This window comes from Pelophylax lessonae (genome assembly GCF_965119305.1).
Source record: "Pelophylax lessonae genome assembly, chromosome: 6".
Classification (NCBI taxonomy): Eukaryota; Metazoa; Chordata; class Amphibia; order Anura; family Ranidae; genus Pelophylax; species Pelophylax lessonae.
Window position 1 is genome coordinate 310,737,977 of NC_138773.1, and position 9,774 is coordinate 310,747,750.

Sequence of the window (9,774 nt, forward strand, 5' to 3'; positions counted from 1 at the left end):
GGATAGGGTTATAGTTTAGTGTCACATTAATTTATGACTCATGTGCCGTTTAGTCTCGCTCTTCCCACTGCATTTCTCATAATACCAAAGAAAAAGGAAAGACCAGCAGTTCAGTATAATAATACATGGGAATGTCCGTGTGAAGATCAGAAGATTGGTTTGTTGTTTTTAAAAATTATATAACTAGACAAAAAATGAAAACATGATGTTTTTTTCTTTTTTCCACCCCACCTATTGGACGAGACTCAAAGCATAATCCAACCAGCCGCAGCACAGTGAATGCGCAGTATAAAATTGAGGTCTTCAAAGTGACTTGTATGGAATGCGATCCTCGTCTCCACCCTTTTATGAAACATTCAGACCTCCGCCCATTGGGGGCTCAGGGCGACCCGACTAAAGCCAGAATTCTGGCATTGCAATGGATGGATGCTGCGGGTCAGCGATATTCACTGAACTAGAATCAGCTCCGTCCTTGGACTCTACGCCCCCGAGCTCCGCCCTGAAATGGCTGCGTACCGTCCTCTGCTATCCCACCAAATAACCCAACCCTCCCCCCGCCCTTCATAATTCCCGAATCCATCTATGAACTGGGTTTCTACCTGACTAATTCCCGTTTGAAGATGTTTTCAGAAGTAAATTCTGTAGAATTGTATTATTTTCTCTTATGTAATCCTTTACTGTGAGGCTGAAGTTTATTATGCTTATAATTTTGCTTTCCTTGGTTCCCCCCTCCCAATTATCAACAGGCTGATGAAAATTTTAATATAAAATGCAATGCTGTGACTCAAGCGCAATCCCAAATAAATGAATAGGAGTCGGTTCACACTAATCCGACTCGAAGTCGCCCCGACTTGCGCCTGCGCAATGAAGTCGCCCGCGAAGCGCGACTTCAGCGCAGCTTGCAACGACTTCTCATAATAGAAGGCAATGCAAGTCGCTCCGACTTTGCCAAAAAAGTGCAGGAACCTTTTTCTAAGTCGGAGCGACTTGAGTCGCTCTGATTAGAACGGTTCCATTGCACAGCATTGGAAGCTACTTGTGTCGGATCAGTGTGAGCCGGCAGTAAATGTATAAAATACAACCTTTCCAAACGTGAAACAATGCCAAATCAACAAAGCCCCAAAATGCCACTCACAGTCTCAAGTGTTACCAGCAATGCTGGGACAAGGTCACCTAGAGCCCAGGGCGAACGTGCCAGTCTGCGCCCCCCCCAGGATGTATGAGCATTATATGTCAGCAAAAATCTCCCCACAAAAACACTGAGAAATAGTCTGCATGCTTACCCCCTAAACACAAATTACCCCTCCTCCCAGTACAAATCCGCCCCTTGTTGAAATCCTCCCTCCCAGAACAAATTTTTGCCCCCCCATCCAGAAAAAAATAAATAAAAAAATCACCCTTCCTAGCACACAAATCCTCTACTGCTAAAATTTCCCCTTTTAGTACACATCTCTACCCTACTTCAAATCTCCCACTCCCAGCACATATTCCCCCCAAACCCGCCATCTAGCACAAATCTTCTTCCCCAACCCCCCCTCCAACATAAGTCTCCCTAAATCACAACTCTTGACACCCCCCTCAATCTCCCCTCCTAGAACAATACCAACCCACTGCAGCCTCCCAAATGGCCCCATCCAACACTAATCTCCCCCCCACTCTCCTTGTGGCGCCCCCCCCCCCCCCTCACACGATAACAGTGCCCATGGCAGCTGTCCCTTCTGCCCACCTTTTGTCCCGGCCCTGGTTACCAGTATTTAACCACACAGAAAAAAAATATATAATCTCCTTTAGAGCCCATTCAGACTGGCGCGATCCGACTTTGGGGGGCGACCTGTGAAGTCCACCGCGACTTCGGCACGACTTGCAGAGACTTCATATAATTGAAGTCAATGCAAGTCGCCTCCAGGTCGCCCCAAAGTAGTACAGGACCCTTTTTCTAAGTCGGAGCGACTTGTGTCGCTCCTATTAGAACGGGTCCTGTGCTAATCTATGGCGAGCGACCGACCGCGACTTGTCAGGCGCTAGTGTGAATTGACTCTTACAGTGCAGCATAATTTTATCATATACATTATCAACTGTGGGTATAGGGTTGTGTATGTTGGGTTTTCAATACTGGTTTTTTTTTTTTTTTGTTTTTTTTGTTGGTTGAACCAGATGGACTTGTGTCTTTTTTCAACCTGACTAACTATGTAACATTCTCTAAAAACATACAAAAATGAAGCATTATATGTGTCTTTCAAAGTCTCTCATATCTTCCAATTAGTCTTTTCCGAAAGTTCCACCACTGTGTGCAAAACCCCACTACCAAGTCGGATTTACCTCTCTACCATTCCTCCTATGAGCACCTCACTACCTCTCCTCCCTCCTCCAGATTCTAATTCAGGTATTCCGAGTATCTCCTTATACTCGTTACTCATCCATTAGTACATATCATGGGATTAAAAAGGGAAGAACCATAGTGCTCTCTGTATAAAAACTTTTATTCTCTCAAAAACGGGGATAATACAAACTTACAAACAAAGCAAGAAAATAGGCGTTCAGTATTGTCAGCTCACTGCTGCTACTTAAAGCGGTAGTATCCCGCTTTTTTACACTTTTACCTACAGGTAAGCCTATAATAAGGCTTACCTGTAGGTACAATTAATAAACCGTGCCGGTTTAGGAGATATTTGCAGTGCATGCAGGCGCTCACGCGAGTGGCGCAAGGCGCTCTGAAGGTCCGGGGGGACCTTCAGTTTTGCTTGCCGGGAGCTTGCCGGAAAATCACTGCCGCGCGCATGCGCGGGAGTGACGTCATCGCGGCTTGGGCCAATCACAGCGCCGGAGCCGACGAACCCGGAAGAGACGGCGAGGGATCATGGCAGCGCCCGCAGTGATGTCCGGGGGTCCGTGTCGGGGCTTCGTTCTAAGGTAAGTAATACATAATGAGCTAGTATTCGATGCATACTAGCTCATTATGCCTTTGTCTTGCAGGTGTTTTTATTTTTTTTAATTATTTTTTACATTTTGGGTTTACAACTGCTTTAAATAGGTATTATTTGACGTCACAGGCTCAGCTCTTCCCACCCATACGCATTACGCCCTCATATTGGGCTTCTTCAGTAGGTGGGGGAGCCGACAATTGGCCCTTGAAAAACCATATAAAATTATTTTGCTTATATCATAATACAAAACAGCTGCTGGCACCATAACCTAACAGAGTTTTGTGCAACAATCAGAAGGTAAACAAGTGCAGCCCTAACTAAAACACAATAAGTCCCCACATGAATGAACATAGGCGATATTAATATCAGCTAACGAATAAAGTGCAATGTGCGAAAAGTCCAAATTTGCATGTACTACTTAGACTGCTGAGGATTGAAAGGAGAGTTTGCCAGAGGCATACAGCCGGGTATAGCTGTAAAGGCTGGATAGGACACCCCTGTTGAAAGGGGAGAGACATCTGGTGAGTGCAATAGCAGGAGGGGGGCACGAGTGGAGACACCGGGCACACTGCATGCAGTTGCACAATCCCCTAGCCGTAATATGAAATATTGCTACTTACGCTATTTTACCGTGATTTTGCGGCGCGATTTTGACGCGACTTTGCAGCGATTTTGACACGATTTTGAAAGCAATGGCTATGGTTATGGCTCAAAACGCAATCAAATCGTGGAAAAGTAGTGCAGGAACTACTTTGAAGTCGGTGTGACTTCAAAAACGCACTGATATGAATGGGGCTCATTGAAAATAATGGAAAACTACTTGTCATGCGATTTTGCGGTCCAAAATCGCGGGACAAGTCGCACTAGTGTGAAAGGGGCCTTATTGATACCACCATAAGGACCAGCAAGGAGAGCTGGAGACTGTGGACTAATTATTGAGTGTGCCCGGTGACCCTGTAGTGATATAAAGATCTATATAGAGGAATCAGGATCTCTTTCCTCGTGATGGTGATCCCTTCAGTGATATAAAGATCTATAAAGAGGAATCAGGACCTCCTTCCTCCTGCTGGTGATCCCTGTAGTGATATAAAGATCTATATAGAGGAATCAGGACCTCCTTCCTCATGCTGGTGCTTGATTTAGTGATATAAAGATCATTATAGTGGAATCAGGACCTCCTTCCTCCTGCTGATGACCCCTCTAGTGATCTAAGATCTATATAGTGGAATCAGGACCTCCATCAACCTGCTGGTGACCCCTGTAGTGATACAAAGATCTATATAGAGGAACCAGGACCTCCTTCCTCCTGATGGTGATCCCTCTAGTCATACAAAGATCTATATAGAGGAACCAGGACCTCTTTTCTCCTGCTGGTGATCCCCTTACTGATGCACCCCAGAACTTTTTTTGCTTTCCCTACTGTCAGACCACACTACTAGCTCATTTGGCAATCATCTGTTCTATTCGTTTGTGTAAGAACTGCATTTCTCCCCATACAAGTCTATGAAAATGGAAAATCTACTCGAAATGAGTTGAAGAGGAACTTGGAAGCAACAGAAATGAAAGCTGAATGCACAGTGCATTATCCCATTTACACATTCCTTCAAAGGGCAAACTTCTTTTAATTATTTTCTGAGTACCTAAAGCTCTACGTGTGATGCATTTACTGGGCTTAGCATGAGAGAACTATGGGAAAAATGCACCTGAGAATAACGCATAGAGGAGCACAGAGAATACTTTCCATATGAGTCTTTGTCACGGCAGCATCCAAGCAAAACAACCATAAACATCGTTTACAAGTATAAAAATAAATGTAAATTGTTCCACATTGTCTTTATGGGTAACTTCATCTCCCGATACACTATATGGCCAAAAGTTTATGAAAACTCAACCATCACATTTATATGAGCTTGCTTGACATCCCATTCCAAAACGATGGGAATTACTATGGAGATGGCCCCCCACTGCAGCTATAACAGCCTCTACTCTTCTGGGAAGGCTTTCCACAAGATTTTGGAGTGTGTCTGCTCATGCCAAAAGGGCATTTATGAGGTCAGGTACTCATGTTGGATGAGAGGACTTGGCTTTCAAGTGGCATTAAAAATCATCCCAAAGGCGTTCAGTAGGGTTGAAGTCAGTGCTCAGTGATGGCCCCTCAAGTTCCTCCACACCAAACCCTTCCAGTGCTCAGTGATGGCCCCTCAAGTTCCTCTACACCAAATCCTTCCAACAACGTGTTTATGAAGTTGTTGGATAAGAAGACCTGGCTCATTCCAATTCATCCCAAAGTTGTTCAGTAGGGATGAGGTCAGGGCTTTGTGAAGGACAATCAATTTCCTCCACACCAAACCCTTCCAGTGCTCAATGATGGCCCCTCAAGTTCCTCTACACCAAATCCTTCCAACCATGTGTTTCTGGAGTTGTTGGATACGAAGACCTGGCTCATTCCAATTCATGCCAAAGTTGTTCAGTAGGGATGAGGTCAGGGCTTTGTGAAGGAAAATCAAGTTCCTCCACACCAAACCCTTCCAGTGCTCAATGATGGCCCCTCAAGTTCACACCAAACCCTTCCAGTACTCAATGATGGCCCCTCAAGTTCCTCTACACCAAATCCTTCCAACCATGCATTTATGAAGTTGTTGGATAAGAAGACCTGGCTCATTCCAATTCATCCCAAAGTTGTTCAGTAAGGATGAGGTCAGGGCTTCATGAAGGACAATCAAGTTCCTCCACACCAAACCCTTCCAGTGCTCAATGATGGCCCCTCAAGTTCCTCTACACCAAATCCTTCCAACCATGTGTTTTTGGAGTTGTTGGATAAGAAGACCTGGCTCCTTCCAAATCATGCCAAAGTTGTTCAGTAGGGATGAGGTCAGGGCTTTGTGAAGGACAATCAAGTTCCTCCACACCAAACCCTTCCAGTGCTCAATGATGGCCCCTCAAGTTCCTCTACACCAAATCCTTCCAACCATGTGTTTATGAAGTTGTTGGATAAGAAGACCTGGCTCATTCCAATTCATCCCAAAGTTGTTCAGTAGGGATGAGGTCAGGGCTTTGTGAAGGACAATCAAGTTCCTCCACACCAAACCCTTCCAGTGCTCAATGATGGCCCCTCAAGTTCCTCTACACCAAATCCTTCCAACCATGTGTTTTTGGAGTTGTTGGGTAAGAAGACCTGGCTCATTCCGATTCATCCCAAAGTTGTTCAGTAGGGATGAGGTCAGGGCTTTGTGAAGGACAATCAAGTTCCTCCACACCAAACCCTTCCAGTGCGCAATGATGGCCCCTCAAGTTGCTCTACACCAAATCCTTCCAACCATGTGTTTCTGGAGTTGTTGGATAAGAAGACCTGGCTCATTCCAATTCATCCCAAAGTTGTTTAGTAGGGATGAGGTCAGGGCTTTGTGAAGGACAATCAATTTCCTCCACACCAAACCCTTCCAGTGCTCAATGATGGCCCCTCAAGTTCCTCTACACCAAACTCTTCCAGTGCTCAGTGATGGCCCCTCAAGTTCCTCTACACCAAATCCTTCCAACCATGCATTTATGAAGTTGTTGGATAAGAAGACCTACTTATTCCAATTCATTCCAAAGTTGTTCAGTAGGGATGAGGTCAGGGCTTTGTGAAGGACAATCAAGTTCCTCCACACCAAACCCTTCCAGTGCTCAATGATGGCCCCTCAAGGTCACACCAAACCCTTCCAGTACTCAATGATGGCCCCTCAAGTTCCTCCACAACAAACACTACCAGCACTCAATGATGGCCCCTCAAGTTCCTCCACACCAAACCCTTCCAGTACTCAATGATGGCCCCTCAAGTTCCTCCACACCAAACCCTTCCAGTACTCAATGATGGCCCCTCAAGTTCCTCTACACCAAATCCTTCCAACCATGTGTTTCTAGAGTTGTTGGATAAGAAGACATGGCTCATTCCAATTCATCCCAAAGTTGTTCAGTAAGGATGAGGTCAGGGCTTTGTGAAGGACAATCAAGTTCCTCCACACCAAGCTCTCCAAATCATGTTATGGAGCTGGATTTGTACACAGGGGCACAGTCATACTGGAACAGAAAAGGGTCTTCGCCAAACTGTTACCACAAGGTTAGAAGAGCACAATTGTCTAAAATGTATTTTTATGTTGTAGCATTAACCCTTAAATGGAAAAACCTGAACTCCATCATTTGGAGGGGGGTTTACATACTTTGGCCATATAAAACGAACGTATACCATCATGCCTCCTTGCATGCAAAGGCTATATATAGAGAAAGGCCTCCTACCTTCCAGACTGTCCTCTCGATGTGAATTAAAGTTATCATAAGAATCCCAACGGATCAGCGGATCAGAGGTGTTGTAGTCAACGGAGACGCTAGGGCCATTTTCCAAGTGCTCCATTCCTGCAACAGGGAGAGGTTATTAACGCCTGTGATGTATTTAGATACAGAGATATGAAGAAAACCTGTCCCGTTATCACTATTGCTTTGTGAAATGTAGCGGTGCGAAGCTTGCCCGTTGTCTGGCAGTGTGCAGCGATACTAGAAAACAATGCATCATGTGTTTTTACTTTATCGCTATAGAAACACTGTTCCGATCCCAGTTCAAACTGGGCCAATTCCCAGTCCGAGGGATGTTCCATCCGAGGTGTGATAGCCTGTGTGGTCTAGCGAATGTAACATAACAGACATATTGTACTAAATCAAGTTCAAAACCTTCTTTTGTTTACACTTTTCTGCTTGACTGGAAAGAATGCGCCGAGTGCAGGAGAGGTGCAGGTTACACTCGCTAATAGATTGCCGTCCCTTTCCAGATGTCACAAATCAAGGATAAACAAAGTTTCTGCCACTCCAAACTCTCTCTACTCTCACCAGATACCGGGCAATCACCGGGGGCCTCACATACCATAGTTAACCAGTTCTGGACCGGAAGGATTTACCCCCTTAATGACCAGGCCATTTTTTGCGATACGGCACTGCGTTACTTTAACGGAAAATTGCGCAGTTGTGCGACGCTGTACCCAAATAAAATTGATGTCCTTTTTTCCCCACATATCAAGCTTTCTTTTGTTGGTATTTGATCACCTGTGCGATTTTAACTTTTTGTGCTATAAACAAAAAAAGGTGACAATCCCGAAAAAAAAAAAAATAAAATACTTTTCACTTTCTGCTATATAACATTCCCAAAAAAAATAAAAATAAATTAAAAATCAAAACTTTTTATCGTTTTATGCCAATTTGTATTCTGCAATAAGCGTATTTTGATTGGTTTGCGCAAAAGTTATTGCGTCTACGGGAAAGTTTTATGTAATTTTTATTGTTTTTTTTTTTTACTAGTAATGGCGGCGATCTTTGATTTTTTTGCGGGACTGTGACATTGCGGCGGACAGATCGGACCCCTAACTGACATTTTTGACACTTTTGGGAGTGCCAGTGACATTACTACAGTAATCAGTGCTAAAAATATACACTGTTACTGTAATAATGACACTGGCAGGGAAGGGGTTAACACTGCGGGTGATCAAGGGGTTAAATGTGAGCCTAGGGGAGTGATTCTAACTGTGGGGGGGGCGTGGCTTCTGAAATGATCATAGAGACAACATGTGATCCTATATAGAAGGATCACAGGGGATCTATGATCATCCCAGGGAGAAGAGCGGTCAGTTGTGTTTACAACAGCCGACCGCCCTTCTCTCTCAGCGGGGATCGAAGGCAGGTGTCAGGCAGCAATCAGAGCCGCCTGACCCATGCATCGGCTTCCCTGATCCCGAGTGGGGTCGGGAGCGTGCCGCCAGCTCGCCCCCTAGCTTCCTGCGTGCGACCGTCGTAGGTCTACGTCGGTTTGCGCAGGAGAGCCACCCTGCCGCAGTAAAAAAAAATTTTAATAAAAATAAGTAGCAGAAAAATTGGCCTAAAATGTAAAAATTTAAATTTTTTTAATTCTTTTTTTTGAGAATGTTATGTAGCAGAATGTGAAAAAAATATATATTTTTTTTCTAAATTGTCGTTTTATTTTTTTTTTTATAGTGCAAAAAATAAAAATCGCACAGGTGATCACATACCACCAAAAGAAAGCTCTATTTGTGGGGGGAAAAAAGGGCATCAATTTTATTTGGGTACAGCATCGCAAGACCGCGCAATTGTCCGTTAAAATAACGCAGTGCCGAATCGCAAAATAGGGCCTGGTCAGGAAGGGGGCAAATCCTTCCGGTCTTCTAGTGGCCGGTGACTGTAAATAGGATAGGACCTCTTATACATTGAATGCTTAAGGCTCCATTCACATCATGCATTTCTGCACATCACTTGTAGGGAAGTCCATTCGTTTCAATGGGCTGACCTACGCTTGAGAAACGTGCAAAAGTCCTTGACTCTGTAGCAAAATTACACTGCACTAAAATGCATGGGGCTGCAGCACCTACAGTGGGTACGGAAAGTATTCAGACCCCCTTAAATTTTTCACTCTTTGTTATATTGCAGCCATTTGCTAAAATCATTTAAGTTCATTCTTCTTCCTCATGAATGTACACATAGCACCCCATACTGACAGAAAAACACAGAATTGTTGACATTGTTGCAGATTTATTAAAAAAGAAAAACTGAAATATCACATGGTCCTAAGTATTCAGACCCTTTGCTGTGACACTCATATATTTAACTCAGGTGCTTTCCATTTCTTCTGATCATCCTTGAGATGGTTCTACACCTTCATTTGAGTCCAGCTGTGTTTGATTATACTGATTGGACTTGATTAGGAAAGCCACACACCTGTCTATATAAGACCTTCCAGATCACAATGCATGTCAGAGCAAATGAGAATCATGAGGTCAAAGGAACTGCCTGAAGAGCTCAGAGACAGAATTGT

The 9,774-nt window shown here is 44.2% G+C and overlaps 1 protein-coding gene across 6 annotated transcripts in view; it reads right to left on the bottom strand.

Moving 5' to 3' along the window:
* The window catches only part of TNS1 (tensin 1), an 805,414-nt gene that overhangs the window by 163,648 nt on the left and 631,992 nt on the right, over positions 1–9,774 (bottom strand). For all 6 annotated transcript variants that reach the window (XM_082260250.1, XM_082260249.1, XM_082260247.1 and 3 more), the window contains one exon: positions 7,200–7,316. In XM_082260250.1, coding sequence (XP_082116376.1) covers positions 7,200–7,316 — 117 coding nt within the window. The remainder of the gene's footprint in view (positions 1–7,199; positions 7,317–9,774) is intronic.